This window comes from Schistocerca gregaria, chromosome 2, assembly GCF_023897955.1.
Source record: "Schistocerca gregaria isolate iqSchGreg1 chromosome 2, iqSchGreg1.2, whole genome shotgun sequence".
NCBI classification, from domain to species: Eukaryota; Metazoa; Arthropoda; class Insecta; order Orthoptera; family Acrididae; genus Schistocerca; species Schistocerca gregaria.
In genome coordinates this window covers 593,910,172-593,934,367 of record NC_064921.1, presented here as the reverse complement: position 1 = coordinate 593,934,367, position 24,196 = coordinate 593,910,172, and the positions used below count along the sequence as shown (strand labels likewise).

Genomic DNA, 24,196 nt, shown 5'->3' with positions numbered 1-24,196 from the left:
ATACAGAAGTAAAGAGGTGTATAGTATAAAGATGTAGGATGGGAAGATGCATGAGCATACAGAAGTAAAGAGGTGTATAGTATAAAGATGTAGGATGGAAAGATGCATGATGCATACAGAAGTAAAGAGGTGTATAGTATAAAGATGTAGGATGGAAAGATGCATGATGCATACAGAAGTAAAGAGGTGTATAGTATAAAGATGTAGGATGGAAAGATGCATGATGCATACAGAAGTAAAGAGGTGTATAGTATAAAGACGTAGGATGGAAAGATGCATGAGATCATCCCTTGACAAAATTCTCCCCACACTACCCAGAGTTGCCTTTCGTCGTCCCCCTAACCTCCGTAACATCCTTGTTAAACCCTGCAATATTCCCAGACTACCTTCTCTACCCAGCGGTTCCTACCCCTGTAACCGACCCCACTGCAAAACCTGCCCCATGCATCCCCCCACAACCACCTACTCCAGCCCCGCTACTAGGAAAACATACACAATTCAAGGTAGGGCCACGTGTGAGACTACACATGTCATTTATCAGCTGACATGCCTGCACTGCACAGCCTTTTACATTGGTATGACAACAACTAAACTGGCTGAGCGTATGAACGGACACAGACGAACTGTCCGCCTAGGAGATGTCCAATACCCAGTAGCGGAGCATGCCCTCCAGCATAATTCTAGGGACCTAGGAACCTGCTACACTGTATGTGCCATTTGGCTTCTCCCACCCAACACCAGTCCCTCTGAACTGCGGAGATGGGAACTTGCACTCCAGCACATCCTTTCATCCCGCCATCCCCCTGGACTGAACCTACGTTAAACAACCTCACTCCCATTTACTTTTCAGTCTTCTCCTCTTTCCCTTTCCTCTTTAGCCATTCATGCATCTTTCCATCCTACATCTTTATACTATACACCTCTTTACTTCTGTATGCATCCTCTTTGGTTTGAAGCTGGCACAGTACCTGCAGTAGAATATCTTTGGCTTCCCTCAGACAACCATGCCTCCATCCTTGCTACCTTCCCTGTTTTCCTTTCCCTGTTGCTTCATAACCTGGGTTGTGAGTAACTAAATCCACTTTCCTTTCTTCCCTTTCTTTCCCCTCTCTCCTCCCTGATGAAGGAACATTTATTCCGAAAGCTAGGAACTTAAATTTTCGGTGGTTTTTGTGTTTCTATCGGCTGTACTGAGCTGAGGTAAGTACTGGCCAGCCCCTCTATCTCTTTGTTAGTAATTGTTTCTTATCAGAGATATGTTCTTTCTGGTCAACACCGGTGCAGATATCAGAGACATACCTCCAGCATAGTCAACTTTGCCACCAACGCCTTCCACCATGACACTGTGAGCAGCAAACAATTCGTCAGGCCATTGTCAACAGCTCCACACACTTTTGCCTCAAACTTAAAATGAAATTTTGTTTTGAATGAACATTCAATGTGGCTGGTGTTGGGCATTGATTTTCTACAACACTATGGCCTCTCTCCAGATTTATCATCAGGAACCCTGCTCCATTACTCTTTTGACACACGCATCGAGGGCTCCTTTGTCGCAACTCCTACACATTCTCGAGAAACAACAGCTATGCCTTTGTGCCAGTTAGCTGAACTCACACCCCTCACTTCGTACCTGGTAGATTCACTGTGCAAGATACTCAACCAATGAAATGACACTGCAGACCTATGTGTGTCCAATGCATTTCTGCAGGCACTGATCTACAACACTTCCGCTGACCTGGCATGTGCACGAACGACTGTTGCAGCACTTTCAGTGGCTACCACCACTACAACGCCAGCCACTGTTCCGGTCTTGCTCTCTACAGACAACGTTCAACGCGAAGTGTCTTCTAGCTCCCAAGGCGCATAATCCACCTCCTCCACATCGACAGACTGCTTGCTCTACAGCTGCCAAACCAATGAGCTACACAGTTTCTACAATCAATGCCGTCCCACATGCTCACATTGAGCCCGCACGCCCTCACGCCACCTCACCCTCCACAGACCCAGTCTATGCCCGTCTTGCCATGCTGACACCGCATACAACCGCTGACCCGGACTCCACACCTACAGCTGCTGACACAGTACCTGATGGCAGAGAATCTTCACCACCTTCACCACCTATTCTACAGGCCAGTTCTCAGTTTCACAGTGCTGCATGTTAGATTGTTCCCTGCTTCGGAGTGCCTTCTGCTCGTGTAGGCCCAGTAAGATTCTCCATTAAAGTTAATGGTACATGCTTTAGGTTACATGCTATGGAAGGATCACTTGTCCGTGCAAAAGCACACCATCTATCAGCTACGAAACTTCATGACGCAAAAGAATGCACTCAGGAACTATAACAACTAGGAATTGTACATCTTTCTGACAGTAATTGGTCATCACCTATTCATCTCGTCCCCAAAAAGAACTCAACCTACAGACTTTGCGCAGACTACCATGACACAATGCCCACAACATTTTAGACAAGTAACCCATCCCCCACAATCAAAATTTTGCATTGCAATTACATGGTGCTTGGAATTTTAGCATCATTGACTCATAACGCATATCACCAGATTCCTATTCTTACCTTGACAACATTTTAATTTTCTCCACCTCTGCTAATGAACACGAGAAACATATTTCTGAAGCACTCCGTGTGCTCTCAGTTAATGGTGTGGAGATAAATGAAGACAAATCCCAGCTGCACCAGTCAGAAGTTATGTTCCTGAGCTACACAGTGAATTCTGAAGGCATATGTACCATGCCTGAACGTGTCACTTCATTATGAGCTTACCTCCACCTGTCACTTTTTGTGACCTACATTACTTCTTGGATATGATCAATTTTTTCAGGCACCTCCTTGCTGTCACTTCTAAACAACGCTTTGCAATGCAAACATACCACAGGTGATCACAAGGTTACATTGACCCAGGGCATGACACACACCTTCAATGACCTAAAAATGGCCCTAGCTAATGCAGTCACACTTGCCCATCCAGTGCTGATGCTCCTATCACAATCACTACAGAAGCTAGACACCACACTATTTATGAGAGGATATCGAGGCATATGATGTCACCGTTTACATGGATCACCGTCCCCTGGTCGATGCACTGCGTAACCCTGGAAGTGATCTCCTTCTACATCGTTTCAGGCATATGGATTTTATCAGGCAGTACACAACGGACATACATTTCATCAGAGGTGTGAATAGCCTCATAGCAGACTACATGCCATGCATTAATACTATTATGAGCCTGTTTGATCCTACGGAGCTTGCGCAACTACAAATTACTGATCCGGAGGTACAGTTGGTAGCTACTAATAACTCCACCTCTCTCCACATTCAACCATGCCCTTTCCCTGGCATCACACAATCGATTATTTTTGATACTTCAACTAACATATCATGACCTGTTGTACCCCTTCCCCTTCAACAGGCCATTTTCTCTTCGCTGCATGGTCTAGCTCATTCGAGCATCAGAGTGACAGTACACCTAGTAACTGAATGTTTCTTATGGTCACACATCAAGAAAGACTGTCGTCCATATCATGCCAAAGTGCCAAAGTTGGTCGACAGGCCCACCCCCCTGTGGGACACTTTAAATACCAAAGAGACGCTTCAAATACATTCATATGGACCTTGTCAATCCCCTACCCCCTTCTAACGACTACTGTTACATTTTGTCAAGTCACTGACTGTGTGACACGGTGGCTAGAGGCAGTTCCTTTGAAGAATATCTCTGAGGATACCATGGCTTGAGCATTCATTACACGTTGGCTGCCTGTTTTGGCTGCCCTGCATCCTTTACCACAGATCAGGGCAAGCCCATCAAATCTGTACTCTTCAAATGATTGTGTATCTATGCAGTGCCAAGCATTTCCATACAACAGCCTACCACCCTCAAAGTAATGTGTTAGTGGAGTGCTGGTACCACACACTAAAGGCAGCATTAAAGTTCCACACTGACTATTGGTTGAATGCACTTCCCTGGGTTCTGCTAGGCATAGCATATAAAGACAATTTAAAGGCCTTTCTGGCAGAGATCCTTTATGGTTAACCCCTGGTACTCCCAGCAGAATGTCTAGGACACTACTTCTCTTCATGAAGAGAGGCTACCCTCCTTAGTCGAGCAAGTTCACTCTCGTATCACGCATACCACAACCACATAATCGCCCACCAGTCTTTCTACAAAATGAGCTTGCACACTGTAACTTTATTATGTTGGGAGATTACACCATTTGTCTGGCACTTACTTCACCCTATTCAGGACCTCACCAGGTTCTCAACCATGCTGCAAACACTATGACCATCCTGCTAAATGGCATATCGCAAATGGTCTCTCTACATAGAGTTACACTGGCATGGGTCCTCACTGAACAAGTCTCGAACAACGAGGGCTCAGAGCTTCCTCCAACTGTTAGCACAATAACTGAACTGGTTTCCAGTGAGTGTTCAGTAAGCACTTCCATCCCACCCTCCTTTAGTTCTTGTGATGCCAGTGCTAGTGATCGTGTCTTCCCAAGTGACAGTGATGATGATGTTTGGTATGTGGGGCACTTAATTGTGCGGTCATCAGCGCCAGTACTAAGTCCCAATTCTTACACAATCCAATCTAGCCACAATCATTAATGATGATGATGATGAAATGATGAGGATAACACAAACATCCAGTCCCCAAGCAGAGAATTCCCCAACTGGGCCAGGAATCAAACCCGGGACCCTGTGATCCAGAGGCAGCAATGCTAGCCGCTAGACCATGAGCTGCGGACCCCAGTGATAGTGATGCATGTGACGAACTTCCCGTACACTTCTTCTCACCGCCAACACTGTACTCAACTATGACCACATTTACTGTCGACGTCTTGGTGTTCCCAGTGGATGATACTTCAGTGCAATGTCATAATGACTGTTTGTTTTTTGTGCATCTTCTCATGTATGTCAATCTAAGGACGTTAACCTCACCTTTGTCTGAGCTATTCACTTACCCAAAGACTCTGTCAACGGCTTCCTTCAAGCTTTTACCGATGAGGGTGGCATACTGTAAATTGTCAATCTATGCGACTGTCCACAGTCCCTCCCTCTCCCTCCTATTCAGATCCTGTTCTCCCATGCCGGTCATCCCCTACACCAACTGACATGGATCAATAATTATGTTGTCTCTCCCCTGATCACCTCCCCAAATCAATTTCCTTCTCCTTTTGCTCCTACACTGTGCTTCGCACTTCCAGGGAAGGGGGCTCTGTGGCAGTTCTATATATCAATCTGTGTGATATCTCTCTTTATGATGATCTTTGAACTGACTTGATGTCTAGTTTTGTCCTGTGTTGTTACATTTTGCAAACACTAAGTGAATAAAGATTATCATTATGATAAAGTGGTGTTAAATGTTATTATTTAACCATAGTATCATTACTCGCTACAACTTGCATGCAACTTCTTTCTCTGTAAACTTATTTTTCTAACTACATAACACAATGTAAATATTGCTTAATAGTAATAAAGTAATAAAATTGTAAACATTAGCATGAAAAGAATGCTGCTAAAATTAAGAAAATACTGAAATGTGATTTCTTACTCGGTACACTTAGTTTTCTGAGCACTCCATTACAATGACATGTTGTTTAATAAAGCAGTTTTAAAACAACATTTATGTGAGCTTACACTACACATGATAATAAATGTATCCATAATCTCTTTACAAAAGCACTGAACTTGACAATACGGACCTTTTCAATAGTGTGTGAGATCTCCTGAAAATAATCAGTGGCTCTCTGCAATGCCACTCTGATGTCTTCTGTCACAAAGCTTGTACGGGGATCATTTAGTTCTTCCATGTACATGACTTTCAGATCTTTCAGGTTTACCTAGACAAATGAAACATTTTAACTGATTTTCACAGATTACAGCATGGCATATATTAGTAAAATGCCCAGTAACTACTTGCAACAACACTTGAATGAGATAGATGAATATATACCTTCAAATCCAGTCTTAGCCTGCTTACATTGCCACCTAAAAGTACTTTAAGAAATGGTTTCAAGTCACACGCATATTTTGTCATAGGTCCTGCTGTAACCATTGTCTGGCCTTCTTCTCCAGTTCTAAATGTTAGCCCTTTCAATGGTGTTAAGCCTGTAAAATAAAGAATTTAATACACTTATGAAATTTCCTCCAAGCAACTTTAAGGAATGAATAATAAAGACAGTTGAATTTGTCATATGTGCACACAAATTCATTTAATGAAGGGACTATAGCATCTCCAGTTTTAGTCTGGTATCTGTTGTTAATCATCAGTAACTAAACGAAACAAAATTTCTGTACCATTAATTACAATCTCAGTAGAAATTACCCAAAAATAGCTATTTTTAATGTCTCCGTATAAAGTGACTGAGCTTTCATCTTGAACATTGTTATCCACTGAAAAAGCAAAACATCCAGAAGTAATTAAAAATGAAATAAGTGGAATTTGAATATAAACCATTTTCTTCTCAACATCAGCTTTGATTAGTGGTGGAACAGTAGCACATTTGAGTATAGGAGGTGGTCATGTTTTTAAAGAAGGAACCTTGACAGCACGGTGACTCAGCAAGACAATGAAAAAAAATCAATAAACATAGGATTCTGCAACCTGCTTCTCCAAAAAGGAAGTGTACCATTTTAAATACAGTACCACACTGATCAGTTTGTGAAAAAAATGATTAATTGTCTGATAATGTACATTTGGCAACAGTGCAGTTATTTTTCTTACAGGCTTTGAGAACATGCAATTGGAAACTTCCCAGAATTTCTCTCTAATGATGTAATAATTGCTTATTAGAATTTTTACATTAATATGTGAACACTATTTGTAATTCCATCAAAATACAGTACAAATACTTTTTGACACATAACTTATGCAAGAGTGAAATTTTATTATCATAATATGACGAAATCATCAATGAAGTTTAACATCTTGAATTCTTAGGACTGGAGAGAGAAACTCTGTCTTTGATTAATCACATTCAAGGTCCTGTGCAGAAACTTAGTATTGTTATCTTCACTATAAAAATTATCTACTGTGTCCCTGAAATTTTTATCTACTATGGTGTCATATTTTTCGGCAATTGTGTATCTGCACAAGGAAAATTATTAGCTCACAAAAGTGTGGTTAGAACAATCTGTGGCATCAAGCTGGAAATTTTGCACAGTCTATTGGTGAAGTGTCTATAATTTCTAATTTTGGTCATCTTCGTATAAGCTGCATCTATAACATCTCATTTTGTCACCTTGGAGGTTGCATGTCATGCCAACTGGGAAGTGTTGTATAGTGTTTTCAGAGCTAGGTTCAATTTTTCTTTCAACAAACTTGTACATAATATACTGTTCCTCAACTCTGTAACAAATGTGTAGCTCTGCAGCTACATACTCAAGATATATTCAGTACTATTTTGATGTTTATTAGTCATGCTGACTTCTCCATTTGTCTGAGCACCCAAAGTGTTATAGAATAGATGTTCTTCGGTCACTGCTCCATCTGATGTTAGAAATCCTACTGAGTCCTAGTGCTGCAAACAAAGAATTAGAGGCCATTAACCCTAGCACCACTAAGCTTGGCTATGTCACATGGTTTAACATTTTGTTTGTTTTGATTATTTAATGAATAGGAATTTCTTTACTAGGTTGCAACATACTTTCTATAGTTACCAGGAACATTGTAACATAAACAAATACAATAAATAAAGTAATGAATATTAGAAATATTAGTATATTTTTATCATGAAACTAACACTTTCATAGACACCAGACTTATATTAAGAAATCATAAAAGAATGTACAATAGCAAACCACAAATAAGAAAACAGAAAATCAAAGTCAGGAATTACAATTGAGTTTTTACTTCCTACCCACTTTCACTTTCTATTTCACAAGATTTGTGTATGATTGTTTTTGCAGAATGAGTGGAAAACACATACTTGGAACACCAGCAACAAACTATAGACACTTTTGTCATCTTGTATTTTTCCTTTTTAGAGTTTTTACTGTTTTTACTATGAAAACAGATGTGACATCTTTCTCTTGAATAAAATCCAACAGATTGAACAGTTGCAGAAATGCTGGGCAGCATTTTCCCAAGAACACTTTCCATCGCACAGATGATAGGCTTTTGTAAACCCACAATATTCTTTGCTCTCTCTTCCACAGCTGACCTAATGAGCTGTTGACCTAATTTTAGCAGATACAGCCTTCTTACACTTTTTCTATTCCAGTTTGGGTTGTTTATCTTGAAACTTATTCCAGCACTGAGACAGGCAGGTGAAAAAGAGAGGTAATGGCCACCTTCTCATCCCTCGTTCTACTGAATGATGTCGCGTCATTTGATCAATGCTGTCTATGCTCCCTTTGGTTTCTTTATAGTAGAGATTGATGTTTGGCTTTTTTTCTCTGTCAACTCATCCACATTGTTATCAATGTGTTGTGTGGAAAGAAGTAGGAGATTATTAGTAGCCTTCAGTTTGGGGATGTATGAAACCAAGGTAACTTGAGAGTTGCCTGTTTTCGGATCTGTGAATAAGAATTTAGAGCAATATAGCTCTCAACTCTGTTCTAGTATGTTTCTCTGTTACTCTTCAGTGTTCCCATCAAAGTTAACTTGTCATCATTTTAAAGCTCCTCATCTACCTCTATAGATGTATAATAACAATCTGTTGTTATATTTCTTCCACTTTCTGCCAGCAGATTCACTAGGCATCTTACAATTGCCTATGCACTCCGTTCCTCGGCAGGTCGTTCATCCTTACCCACACAGACCTCCATATTTAGAACATACCGGGTGTGTGCATCTGATAACATCCTCATCAATATCCCACACTTCTCAGGCTTGTCTTTCATAAAGACGTTAAAGAGACATCTTCCTCGAAATAGGAAAAGCATTTCATCGATCGTTAGAGCTGCACTTGGTATGTAGTATTTCACAAACCTTTTGTCAATTTTGTCAAAACTTCTCAAAGGGGGCAAAACTTATCCTGCTTTTGTCTTTACGTTCTTGTTTCTTTATCATCAAATCTAATCAGGGACAGAAGTTCTCCACATCAAATATGACTCATTGTAACTATGTAGATATTCTTTCCCAGTACTTCCCCCATTAATCCTCAAGAGGCAGTCTAGTGTCATTATTTGTGCCCATGAGTATCAAAATACCAATGAACAATCAAACAATGGAAAATCCAGGATGGAATGTAACAATATTAGAGAAGGGAAGCTGCTACTCACCATATAGCGGAGATGCTGAGTCGTGATAACAAAAAGATTCACACAACTATAGCTTTTGGCCATTAAGGCCTTTGCCAGCAATGGACACCTGCACACGCACGCACGCACGCACGCACGCACGCACGCACACGCACACACACGCACACACACACACGTCTGCAGTCTTAGACTGCTTTCAGTTGTCTGAGACTGCAAACGTGTGTGCAAGTTGCATTTGTGTGTGTGTGTGTGTGTGTGTGTGTGTGTGTGTGTGTGTGTGTGTGTGTCTGTTGCTGACAAAGATCTTAAAGGCTGAAACCTATAACTGTGTGGATCTGTTTGTTGTGTCTTATCACAACTCGGCAACTCCGCTATATGCAAAATACTAATGAAGGCATACATTTCTTCTATGGTTGTAAGTTTTAAGTTCTTATTACGAGCTTCTTGGTTTGTATACTCTGTGATAATCTTCATTATTTTGGGAGTTATAAACTTTTTGAAAGATTCTGATACACTAGAGGCCAAGCCTTCATGAGTCAAACCTTCACACACTTGCCTTTGATGTGCAGTAATATATTCCCTACTGCTATTTGCTGTAACAATGATGCTGGAAGCAGCTGCATGCTGTTTATCAGGGGATGAACTTCATGAGCTTGACTCATTTTCAATTGATGTGTCACTATCATATGTCATAACTGTATCATCTTCTTTGGGATCACTTTCATCACCTTCACTTGCTTTATTTATTACAGCTGACACCTCTTCATTTGTGAGAAACCTCTGATACCGGTGAGACATTTTATTAGAACTGCGAGTAATGTACAACTGCTCGAACAACAAAGGAGATTTATTTCAAAACAACAATCGCAACACAATACAGTGGTCAGAAACTGCATTTCTTTCTGCCATATTGAGAAATATTTTAATGAGAAAAGTTGTCTCTCAGATGTCGGAGAGGGGGGGGGGGGGGGCAAAAACTGCCCGCTCTTATATTAAATATAATAGGCAGATTTAAATAATTCACAAAAATTATAAAACCATGACAGCACATATGTAGACATTTTTATACAACTATCTAAATTCTTGCTTCTTCACTCCAATAAATAGATTTATTACACAAATAAAACAAATACTGTGGGCAATTTTTGCTGTCTTTGAGCTGTACTCACTTCTGTGCCCTCTCAAAAATCCAATCGGCTGCAGAAATGCATTCTTCCTGCTGGTAGCATAACAGGAGGAGGATCTTAGTGTTTAACGTCCCGTCGACAACGAGGTCATTAGAGACGGAGCGCAAGCTCGGGTGAGGGAAGGATGGGAAAGGAAATCGGCCGTGCCCTTTCAAGGGAACCATCCGGGCTTTTGCCTGAAGCGATTTAGGGAAATGACGGAAAACCTAAATCAGGATGGCCGGAGACGGGATTGAACTGTCGACCTCCCGAATGCGAGTCCAGTGTGCTAACCACTGCGCCACCTCACTCGGTGGTAGCATAACAAACTTGGCAACAACACAGAATATTTTTGGAATCTCTGTGAGTGTAGTGTTACTTCTTGGCAGCACAAAATTATCCTGCTAAATTCAATAGATATTTTCTTGTCATTTCCGTTGAGAAATATGAGTGATTTTCACTCAAGGAGTGACATCAGTTTATAAACGTATATTTTTGAGCCCAGGAAGGTCATTTTACTCAGAAATTGTAAATAATATTGCATTTACATTGTGAGTTATCTGTCCTAGCTACCACTGGGGCAATAAGGGAGACATGAATGCACTGGCTTGTTTCAGTCTCAATGGACACCAGGCTGTGATATTTCTTTGATAGAGCTGCAAAGCAGCCATATCGGATATCAATACGGAAATTCTAAAATAACTTCTTCATCGTAAGTCTTCTCAACACTTCCAGCATGCCATAGTCTAAGGGCAAAAAAATTATGATACTATACAATTAGAAATGCCTTTTTTCTGTTTCTGCCAACACAGTTTTTGGTTTTTGTGAATACACAATTCTATTTATGAAACTGTGGCACTGTGTAATTTATTAACTAGGTTTCTTTATGCATCTACTCCAACCTCCACACTTCCATACTTTAATTTTTTTCAGGAGAGCACAAAAACAAAGACCATTTCAAACTTCAAAGTGCCTAATATTTTACTAACTCGTGTTAATTTAGGCATGCTTGTGTTATAGGTGCAATTTATTTGTATTAGTGCAGTGCATATTTTAACACTGTTTATCAATTACTTTCTTGAACATAACAGAAATCATAAGAGACAAGTTAATCTCAAAAATATATTCTCACAGATTGTCTAAAACAGTTTGACAATGCTCACCTAGTCGACAGATTCCACCCCTAGTTGATAGATGCCACCAAACCAGGTTTGAAATTCATTTTCATCCAGAAAGTAATTTTCTTATGGCTGTTTGATAAGGAGTGGGAAAGGTAAACATCAAAATCAGAAGAATAAGTGTGTGAGGAGTGCCTTCCCAAACAAACTCCTGGACAGTGCTGTTTGTAAAATCAGCAAAGTAAATGAGGGCAGTTATCATGCAATAGCAACACTTGATACAGTTTTGTTGGCCATTTTTCTTATACTGTGACTGAAAGATTTCTCAGTTATTGCCAACAAATACCAGCTGCGATGGACACATCCTTGCCAAGTAGTTTGTAGTGCATAACACCCTTTTTGTGCCACCAGGTGCAAAATATTATCTGGTTACACTGCCCGTTGCTCAAGGAAATGTCTTTCATTACATTTCAGTCATTAATTTCTTCTTGACAAATTATCGTAAAGGCATCACAATTTGTCAACAATAATAATATTGCATAGAAATGTTCAATGAGTGAATTGATGTTGTTCAAGAAAATTTATATGTTGTTTTTTAGTTAGAGCATGCAGCCCTCTTTCGCCCAACTTCTGGACCTTGCCTTTTGAATGCAAGTGTCACACAAAGGTTAAATGGTTACAGTTCATTACACATGTCAATTATCAAGACTTCCTGAATACGGAAAATCATTCATGTCAAAATGATCTTTCTTGAAACAAGAAAATCCTATTCTTATGTGATATGCCCAATACCATTCACCCCAGGCACGAAAAAAACGTTTCAAGCTGTCTCTGCTTCCTTAAGTCCAAAGCGAACAATTGCCACAAACGTTACACGGCTTTCCACTTTTAACTATTCTATAATGCTTAAACAATACTTAGTAGATTCAAGTATGCAAAATCAAATATATAACTGCAAGATAAATACTAGAACTTCAGAGAAACATAAATGCATGTGTTCCTGCATTTTTTTTTTCACTTTGCTCATCAAATTTATTTCACACAGAACATCAAACTGACACAATAAACAATTTTATGCAGGCCAATGCGACAGCAGAATCTCGTCCAAGATTCATTTGTCACGATCACCTGGGCAGATGCCTGATGGCGTCAGGCAGCGAGTGGTAGGTGGCTGGTGACGACTATATGGAAAACATGTTTCTGGCAGTTACTGGTGAGTTAAAAAGTGAAGCAAAATATCCATGAAGTTCCATCAGGCTTACTTTCAGTAGACAGCCGAAAAGCAGTTTTAAGAAATAAAGGATAGGGTGAACTTGAACTCGCAAATTAGTGTCTACATAGTGCAACATTTACCACGAGCAGATACAGCATCACAATGTCTCGAGTGGACGACAAAACTGATTGATTGATTGACTGATTGATTTTAACAGGGAAGCTAAAACAGCTTAGGTCTGACCCCCCACTGAAACTAGGTTTATTGTGCGGTATCACTCCCTGTATATCTAGTAAAGCCAACCAGTGCCCTTAAATAGTGCAAGGAGTCCCTCTACCAAGGCGACAAAATTACCTCCGTGAACTTCCATATCTTACCATGCTGTCAGATTATGCAGATGGCCAAAAAAATAACTTACGGAAATAGTATTTAACCAGTTTATGAGGTAAATGTTCCATCTTATGTAATATTTTGCACTTGAAAATTGAAAAATTTGTTTTACTGTTCTTTTACTTGAATGACTGCATGATGTTCAATAACATTAATAAAAATTATGACTGTTTTATTTTTATTTCTAGATACAGTGACAGACAACAGGAAGAATAGGAAACTTCACACTAAGTGATAGTGAAAAATTTTATACAGTTTTTCCCAACTGCTTCACAGCAAGCTATACGATCATTTATCAGTAATTTTAAACATATTTGAAAGAATGAACTAGGTTTCTCATACTATGATTTCACATACCAGTAACTGACCAACACCACATTACATTGTTACTCACCCGTTGTTGGCTTATGACCGAAAATACCACAACAACATGCTGGAATTCGAATGGAACCACCAATGTCTGTGCCTATACCTACTGGAGAAGCAGCTGCAGCAATGAGACTTGCCTGTTAGAAATACAAAAAAATTGTCAAGAAATTATTTATAAGCATATTTATGGATTCTTCCATTGCTTCTTGATAGAACATTTCCATTTTCTAATAACAAAATGTAGCCCCCAAAGAAAACATTGCTGTTGTACAACCAACAATTAGTGTCCAGTGCAACTGTTCACAACATATACCAAAAAATTATAATTTTGTAATAATGTGTATTCTAAATAATTCTAATTGTTGTCATAGATCCTACTGACAAACCATAACATGTCATTTATTATGTTAAAGAACAGTTTTACAGAACAAGAAGTCAAAAGACCCATTTGATAATTCCAAAGACAATATCGCAAATGAAGACCTTATGTAAGTGCGTTGTATGTTAATCCAGAATGTTTGGTTCGTAAGAACATAAGCTCCTTGTAAATAATAGCCAGTAGTTATCTGAAGATGACCTAATAAGCCGAAAACTAGTTCATACAAATAAAAATCAGCAGAACAAAAAAAAAAAATTCATACGCAATTTAGTCACTATTATTATATAATAATAAATGATCAATATATTATCAAAAATATTTCCTTCCCACTTCAAAGAATACCACACATTCACTACAGATTGGCACCATAGTAACATGAACCAAAACAAGAAGAATGTGTGTAGTAAACCTGAGGTCTAAAATACATACGTTACAAGCTATGAGCACATGTTCAGCAGAAGAGATGTGGTTTACTGCACCAAAGACGAACAAGTACTCATAGCTCTTAAAGTATGCTTTTCAGAGTCTGTTTTACTGGGCATAACGTTAAGAATTGGTGGGTCTCATTCACTACAAGAAAAATTACAGAAATGCATCAAAGAATGTTGAAAAAAGTGCAGTTTTATTTCAACATGCTGCTGAAATGATGCCCACTCAAATGAGATTTGCAACAACATTTACACATTCACCAAGCACAATTTTTGTCAAATTCTTGTACTTATAGTCAGTCATTTAATTAACTTGTTAGGTCTGCCAATAAATAAAATGGCCTGAATATTTATTCATAACCACCTGCAACACCAAAACAACCAAGTAATCCTAAGAGACAAGTAGAAAAGTGAGAAAGATTTTTTTCCCTTTTAAGCATTATATTATGCACATGTTGGTGTTTCCCTTTCGTGCATTATATTATGCATATGTTGGTGAAAATGTTCCATGTATCACACAAATTGGATATACATAAACCAATGTCACATAGATATCTGCCTGATGACAGTCCCACAATAAAGGCAAGTAGGTAACTGACACCAACAGTTAATATTCAATACAAAAAATATGCAGGTTTATAATTTTTCTTTTGTTTGCAAAAAACTTTCAAAGAAGTTTACAAACTACTGTATTGCTGCAGATATATCATGAAAATGTTCTTCCACATGCTGTTTCTTCAGAATTGAACAATGACCTTTATTACAATGGATCACATTCACCAGTCACAACAGTGAACATGATCATGAACAACACAGCACATTCCACTATCACAGTAAAGATCACAGAGTACTGGTGGGTACACCACAGATATAATGGATATTTAGCATGGCATTAAATTTCCAAATTTCTGTGCACAATGAGTGAGAAGACTCTTCATACATAAACAAAAGACGTAGAAAGCTACAAATGCATATTGAGGTATGGCCAAGCCAAAGCCAATTTTACAGTTACTATTGACATCTGCTTTGTATGAGGCTGTCAAAGCAAACAACGCAAGAAAGAGAACCAGCATACAGTTTAAAAAAGTTAAAACAAAATTCAATACTTTCAGTATCTGAAAAATAACTCGGCTCAATGTGGCACATTACTCTGTTACACAGAATGAATCAATTTGCCTAGACAAATGGCAAATTTATCTGAATATTAGTTATTCTGAAAAAATTTCATCATCTAATTTTGTTTTTCTGAGATGCTCTATCTTCTGTATGGGTCTATGGAATGAACATCGTATCTAATGTAATCGAAATACCTTTTATACCACATCATAACTTACAAGCATAAATTATCAACATATCTGAAAGTGCCCAACATTAATTCTGCTTTATAGAAAAATACAGGCATCAATTTTTTTTACTGTGTTGTGGGGTTTCTTGTCCATATAACATATACATTCTGAAGGGATAACTGCAACCACTTAGCAAGAATAAGAAAAATAATGTGCAACAGTATGACACAAAATGTCCGAACACTGCATAAGTGGAAGTCTGGCATCTTTCTGTATTTCCCCAGTTTTTCGTTCAGTCTATTCAACAGCTTTCCTGTGTTGTTGAAAACGAAAGGTGAAAAAAATCTACATATCACACAGTACTGCATGCAATAATGCATTATTTCACTTGGAGCTACAGGAGATGATATTTAGACACAAAGGGAACAGTAGCAAAAATGTCCACACACACACACACACACACACACACACACACACACACACACACACACACACACACACTCGTATATATTCTTCCATGTATTACCTCACCGCCAGATGATCCACCAACACTTCTTCTCGTATCGTATGGGTTTTTTGTTTGTCCAATAACATTATTACGAGTTTCAGACCATAAGTTTAATTCAGGCACACTTGTAACTGCCAATAATATTGCACCAGCATTTTTCATCAATGCTACTACATCAGCATCTTCAGTTGCCTTCACATCACTGCGAGACACTATGCCCATTGTATGCAACAATCCTAAAAGGAAAGATGTTTCTTGGTATATTTAAAAGATTTAATATAACAGCACCTGCTACAGGACTGACATACATAATATAACAAAAACAAGTAACTTTCTCAAGAAAAAGCAAGAAGCTGCAATTTTTACAAACACAATAAAAGGGGGTGGGGTGGGGGTGGCAGGGGGAGGGAGAGACAGGGAGAGGCTCACATAACTCAGGGAATATGCAGAATAAGCACATTATGAAGTCCGAATCCACAGAGTTGACAACAAGTAAGATGACCAATGAACGCTTCAGTGCAGACGCACATTGAGCTCAAATTCTGATGGGAATCGGTGAGATGCCGTGAGTAATGAGGCTAATGGGCAGGGCACTTCATCAGTAATGTGTGGAATAAGTTGAAAATTTGAGTCCGACAGGACTCCGAGACTGTTACCTGAAATGCTCCTCCGTGATACTGACAAGAGGGAGATTGAGTTAATAATTAAATCACTAAAGACCAAGAACTCTCATGGATATGACGGGGTATCTAGCAGAATACTGAAGTATTGTTCCATGTATGTTAGCCCAGTACTTAGCCATATCTGTAACTTTTCCTTTAGGAGTGATCAGTTTCCTGACCGATTAAAGTACTCGGTAGTGAAGCCACTTTATAAAAAGGGAGACAGGGATAATATTGACAATTATAGACCTATTTCTATGCCATCGGTGTATGCTAAAGTTATCGAGAAGGTTGTATATACAAGGTTACTGGAGCATTTAAATTCACATAATTTGCTGTCAAATGTACAGTTTGGTTTTAGAAATGACTTAACAACTGAAAATGCTATATTTTCTTTTCTCTGTGAGGTTTTGGACGGATTAAATTAAAGGTTGCGAACGTTAGGTGTTTTCTTTGATCTAACGAATGCTTTTGACTGTGTTGACCACAAAATATTAGTGCAGAAGTTGGACCATTATGGAGTAAGTGGAGTAGCTTACAATTGGTTCGCCTCTTACTTTAAGAACAGAAAGCAGAAGGTAATTCTCCGTAATATTGAGAGTGGTAGTGATGTTCAGTCCCAGAGGGGCACGGTTAAGTGGGGCGTTCCCCAAGGGTCGGTGCTGGGGCCACTGCTGTTTCTTATTTATATAAATGATATGCCTTCCAGTATTACAGGTGATTCAAAAATATTTCTGTTTGCTGATGACACCAGCTTGGTAGTGAAGGATCTTGTGTGTAATATTGAAACATTATCAAATAATGTATTATCAAATGTAATGTAATGTAATGTAATGTATTATCAAATGTAATGTCTTATCAAATGTAATGTATTATCAAATAAGTTCGTGGCTTGTGGAAAATAATTTGATGCTAAATCACAGTAAGACTCGTTTTTTACAGTTTCTAACTCACAATTCAACAAGAACTGATATTTTAATCAGACAGAATGGGCATATTATAAGCGAGACGGGACAGTTCAAGTTCCTAGGCGTTCGGATAGATACTAAGCTGTTGTGGAAAGTCCATGTTCAGGATCTTGTTCAGAAACTAAATGCCACTTTATTTACCATCAGAACAGTATCTGAAATAAGTGACATTTCAACACGAAAAGTAGTCTACTTCCCATATTTTCATACGCTTATTGGTATTATTTTTTGGGGTAATTCTTCTGATTCAAAAAGGGTATTTTTGGCTCAAAAACGGGCTGTTTGAGCTATGTGTGGTGTAAGTTCGAAAACCTCTTGTCGACCCCTATTCAATAGTCTGGGAATTTTGACACTGCCCTCACAGTATATATTTTCTTTAATGTCGTTTGTTGTTAGCAATATTAGGTTATTCCCAAGAGTTAGCAGCTTTCACTCAGTTAATACTAGGCAGAAATCAAATCTGCATGTGGAATGCACTTCCTTGACTCTTGTGCATAAAGGTGTGCAGTATTCTGCTGCATCCATTTTCAATAAGCTACCACAAGAACTCAAAAATCTTAGCAGTAGCCCAAACACTTTTAAGTGTAAAGTAAGGAGTTTCCTCATGGTTCACTCCTTCTATTCTGTCGAGGAGCTCCTGGAAGAGCTAAAAAATTAAGCAAATTCCAGTGTTACATTCTTGATTTTCTTTACTTAAACTAACGACTTGTCGCCTGAGTATGTTTCTTATATTTCATTTTATCTGTTTGTACAATCTACAACTGAATATGTTTCTTATATTTCATTTTATCTGTTTCTACAATCGTGTTATAATTTCATGTATTGATTCCTTCCATGACCATCGAAACTTCTACTTAATGTGGTCCCACAGAACAGTAAATAAATAAATAAACTTGATAGGGTAGTCCATGCTGTTGAGGTGACCACTGGGCCCTGTTGGCACAGTGGTCAGTACATTCACCTACTTTTTTTTTATATAGAAAGCAGGAGACCAGAGTTTGAATCCCAGTCCGGTCCAAATTTTCAACTTGCCCCCTTGATATAAACCAATACTCACTGGTGGTTAAGGTCTTTAATTCTTTGTGTCTTGATTCATAGTGGCTGCAGGATCAAAATGATGTCCGTTCTTTTGGACATGTCCAAAATCTTCTATAATTGTCACGGTTAATACCACAATGCAGTGTGAGAGTGATGAGGATGATGAGGCAACACTGTACCAATAATGAGTCACACCAACGGCTACGCTGTATGTGAGGCTGCCACGCGTTATGTGGAACAACCTGTGACAAAACCAACTGACACCCTGCTCTTCAGATGGTTGGTGTGGTGCTGCTATGAGAGAAAGTTGTAGCTTCACCAAACAAAAGACACTCCACCATTATTTCATGAAGTAAACTCTTACCAGACTTAAGTTAAAACCTTTATTCTGCCAGTGTAAATGTTTACATGAACACTTTGTTTTAATAAAGTTCATATTTTGACACCTGGATTCTTTTCAACATTGTTTCATTTCTTTTTCAGAGATAAATTTCAATAGTCTGAGTTTTCAATAGTTTGAGGTGGCCTTGGTGCCATTCATTTCGAACTATCATGACTCTACTGTAGTTATAAGAAAGTGAAACACTAAACAATGTCAAAAATTAAGACTATTGCTACACATAACATATTAATGTAAAAAGAAGTATATTATACTGTTGGCCAAATATCTAACTGCAACATACAACAGATTTTCCATATAATCAAGTGAGATATTCACTCACAGGTATATTAAGTGCAAGCAGAATAGAATGGATATTTTTTGTTAATATGATACAATATAATGAATGATACTTAGGAAATATTACAAACTACTGCTGTGTTTACTATGTTCTGCTAAAGTATTCCTTGATTTACTCCAGATCCCTCAATGTCATCCTTCCTAGTAGCATACATAGAATACGATAAATGAATACACAAATAGTGCTTTCTACACAAGAAATTATATTAACTGGATGATACTAAGTTTGTGTGTAATGTTATATGTGATATTGCCTTTGGATGGTTCCCAAAGCCATTGTTTGATGCATTGTGTGGCTTATTTTTACTTTTAATTATTGGTAAAATTATTTAATTGGATAGATAAAAAAAAATCTACTCACCAAGCAGGGCTGTGTGTGTTTTGCCGCCACTTGGTGAGTAGATTTTTTTATCTATCCAATTGAATAATTTTATTTTTACTTTTATATTTGGAGAGAACCTGACTCCAAATACCATTCACAAAGGAAAGGGCCACCTACTAATAATTGACCACTTGAATAGAATGCTGCAACGAGTTTGAAATAATGACATCTAAGCTATGCAATGTTCTATATTTTTAATCATTTTGTGCTAAGGTCATCAAATTTCATTAACACGAAATGAATTAGCATTATTTTGAAGTGACTTGGCATTCAACAGCCACCAAACTGCTTCAGAGTTCTTATAGCCAATATTCACATTTATTAACAGTAGTTATTGAATTTCTATAATTCGAAACTTCCTGGCTTTCTATAATTTGTTTTCTTATTGTGTTTTCACAAAATTAAAAACACATATTCCAAACAAACTGCATTTACACCTCTGTTGTTTGGTGTAATATTTATTTAATCCAGTACTGATCTTCCTTACAGTGTGGAGGACACAAGAAGCTCCATTTCTCCCAGTCTGCAGTGCCTTTTCTATTCCATTTCTTCACATCTTTGTTGGACTAGTTCATCTATTTTTGTCTTCTATCATGATCTGCTTCATTACCCTTGGCAGGTGAACTTTTGACATTTGCTGTGTATGTCTAAACCACTTTGGCTGTTGTTATCTTATAGACTGCTACACATGCTTTATATATTTTCCACTCAAAAAGCTGTGTTTTGGGCCCTGTTCCCATAGTTTATTTTGTATTTACTGAAGATATATCTCTCCTGCTACCTCAATATGATTTTTTGTTTAATTATTCACTACCCTGGATTCACAGCAATAGGTCAATGTCTGTACACAGTTAACTTTATCAATTTCAGTATCTCTTGCTCATCCGAGTATAGTAAACAGACAGCATGCTGCTGTGACTATTTCCCTAATTTCTTCCCCCACCTACAGTGATGACAGAGACAAACCCGTTCAAGAGGCTTACATTAAATTGTTATGTTATTTAGCAATGCACTAGAACCCAATCTTAAAAATTTGGATTCACAAGAGTAAACAGCAAAGCTGTGAATATTGTGAATCTAAACACCTGCCTCTCCAGCAACTGCTTCAGTGACCACAGCACTGTACATGGCACCAGTAAGAGAAGCCAAAGTCACCATATATCAAACATAGAGTTCCAACAATAAACAATAAGATAAAAAAAGAGGATAGCTAAGTAAATCTAGCATGTCTCATATAATACACAATGGTTAGCTTCACACAGAGTGTACTGACTGTTAGTACATCGCGCAGCTGGATTTATACCTGGGTCTCTGGCTGAGACTGTTGCTAATGTAGCTGATTTTTGTGCCTCCTTGCAGCACCCCTAGATCACTGCAGCTCACAGATGTTAATGGTATCAACTATATTCTGCAGCTGTAATACAAAATTTTGGCCTTTTTCCCTTTTGTTTGTAATCATTGTTTTTTGCTTTTTAACTTTTACCTCCAGTCCTTTCTTCTTCAACAATTCCACCCAGTTGCTGGATGTTCTGTTGTAGATTTGCTTACTAGATGTTACTATTACAGAGTCACCGACAAAAGCCAAGCTGGTCAACTGATCAGATTTCATCCAGTAATTTCCAATGGTCAGGTTTTTTTTTTTTAATTAATATTTATCCATAACTTAGCACTATTTTCATTCATCAATTTTTCTTTCTGACAATATGCAGAAGCAATACAGGAAATTTTACCATAGGTCTCAACTCCTACCTTGAAACTGGTACAGATGATGTTTCTTTTAATGCCTTACACAGGAGAATCAAGAAATCGAATCTCCTGATAGGCAACTGAAAGTAAGAAATTTTACACCATATCTTTAATCACTTTGTTTTTCAACCATTCTTGGTGAATTGTCTTGATTGTGAAATAACAAGGAAGCACAAAAGTTAAACCTCTTGTTTAGAGAATAGTTAGGAAACAATGAGGGGGGAAATCTACAGTAGCCCTGTTGACTGAACTACCCCAGCATTAATCCCAAGAAAAAACATATGTCAGGCTGGTTGATAGATAATAGAACCTTGCTCATCCAGAATGTGTGTCCTGTGTCTTAATCACTGCACTGCATTGTCGCTTGCTGCAGAATACTGTAATTATGCCATATAGCGAAGATACTAAGTTGCAGATAAGCACAATAAAAACACTATCAGGAAGAGAGCTATAAGCCAACAAGGGATTTGTCGAAAATAGACAAAACACACACACACACACTCACACTCACACTCACACTCTCTCACACACACACACACACACACACACACACAAATTGTGTGCACACACCAGTGCAAATCAGACACACATGACCACAGTCTCTTGCAGCTGAAGCCCCACCAACAAGAGAATTCCAATTTATCACATAACGCCCAATTAAACCTTGCAGAACAAAGAACACTTGTCTTCATAAATAACAGGCTAAACAAAAACTGAGAAATCTGTTGTCGTTATGCTTTTCAGTGCAAATACAGATTTGAAGCAGTTCTCTACACTAGTCTATCCTGCATAAGCCTCTTCACTTCTGAATAACTACTGCACTCTATAGCTATCTGAAGCTGCTTACCGTTTTTATGCCAGGGTCTCCATCTAACATTTTTACCCCTCACTCAACCCTCCCTTACCTATGGTTTGTTCCTGTGTTTTTGTGATGTGATTAACATGTTTAGTAATAGTTTATCCTGCTCCATTTTGTTATCTTAGTCACATGATGATGAAAAGCTACTCTGCATTCTTTTCTTTCTATGGCTTTTTGGTTCACTAGTACATCTGGTGGTCCATGTGAACAATCAGTAGCTGGGATTTTCTTGTTCTTGATGGACTTTGTGGATGCTTTCGTTCTCTATCTCGACTTCCTACCACCACCTGTGCGCTCAATTACACATATACCATTTTTTGAGTCACTTGTATTGACCTCCATTTTTTAGTTTAACATCCTACTCCTTTGCTGCAAACTTGTCTCCAACAGAGCTAACTGAAACTGAGCAACAGATAATAGGGAGGTAATGTCACTGTGTAAATCACTAATTTATTTCTATTGTTGGTTCTCACGGCAAGTGTTTGCCTACAGAGTTTATTTTTTGCAGACACCTCTCACATTATCACTGACAATCACGTCCTACATTGTTATTGATGCCCTACATTGGTATACTCCCTTCCAGTCTCTCAGAAACAATGCACAGATTGCATTTATCAACTTTTCTTTAACTGGCTGGAGCAAATGTCAAATTTTGCAAAAACTTGTAGTTTTCAATACTCTATAACAACAACTAGTATTAAAGATGCTGACCAAACTGTTTCAATAGGGCATACATTTGTATCTACAAAAATCTGAGCATTTGTCAACTATTGGAAAAACACTCCTCAACAATGGTTAACTCTGGTTATAAACCACAATATGGATAAGCACATTTCAAATAATAAAAGGTGGCAAAGATCCATTTTGGTTTAATGGTACCATTCAGAGACTGCTGCGAAAACAGAGACCATTATACTGTAACTACAGAAGAGACTGCAGGGAAACTGACAGAGAAAAATACATAGCAACTCATGCATCCATAAGGAGGGCTGCGTGTGAAGCTGGCAATTATTTTCACACTCAGACTCTGGTGAAAGATCTATCAGAAAATTCTAGGAAGTTCTGGTTACAAATAATGTCAATGAATAGGTCGAAAGCTTCCACTCAGTCTCCCATGGACTAGTCTCATGTTGAAATTGAAGACAATAGGAAAAAAAGCAGAAATTTTAAATTCCCTATTTGCAATTGTATTCACACAAGAGGATACAACCACACCAATGTTTGACCATCACACAAACTCACAAACAAGAGATATCAATACTAAATGCCCCGATCCTGAAAAACAATTAGGACTACTTAAAGCAAACAGCACACTAGCCCCAGATGAAATTCCAGTTAGGCTTTATTTTGAACTAGCATCCCACCTTCTCCATACAACTTGTTTATAATATGTACTGACACAGTCAATCAGTCTATCTATTAGTGAAAATCATATCAAAACCCCACATTAGTTCTTGAGATTAGCCCAAACACAGACAAAAACTGCTACGGAGGACGTGAATTTATAATATGTATAGGATTAGCTCCTTTCCTAGTTCATATTTATCAAGTACCTCTTGTGCTGCAAACAGTTCTGCATGCACGGAAGAAGAGAAAAGGTCACACCTGTTTACATAAATGGTAAAACACTGGATGCCCAGAACTACAGACCAGCATCCCTGATGCTCATCTATTGTAGGATCCTAGAGCGCATTCTAAGCTCAAATATTGTAATACTTCTGGAGGAAATCA

The 24,196-nt window shown here is 38.3% G+C and overlaps 1 protein-coding gene across 2 annotated transcripts in view; it reads right to left on the bottom strand.

Annotated features, from left to right (window-relative positions):
• Nucleotides 1–24,196, bottom strand: part of LOC126334509 (fatty-acid amide hydrolase 2) — an 86,520-nt gene that overhangs the window by 23,273 nt on the left and 39,051 nt on the right. For both annotated transcript variants that reach the window (XM_049996852.1, XM_049996851.1), the window contains exons 4-7: nucleotides 16,090–16,307; nucleotides 13,496–13,607; nucleotides 5,964–6,118; nucleotides 5,713–5,850 (exon numbers count right to left, since the gene is read on the bottom strand). In XM_049996852.1, coding sequence (XP_049852809.1) covers nucleotides 5,713–5,850; nucleotides 5,964–6,118; nucleotides 13,496–13,607; nucleotides 16,090–16,307 — 623 coding nt within the window. The remainder of the gene's footprint in view (nucleotides 1–5,712; nucleotides 5,851–5,963; nucleotides 6,119–13,495; nucleotides 13,608–16,089; nucleotides 16,308–24,196) is intronic.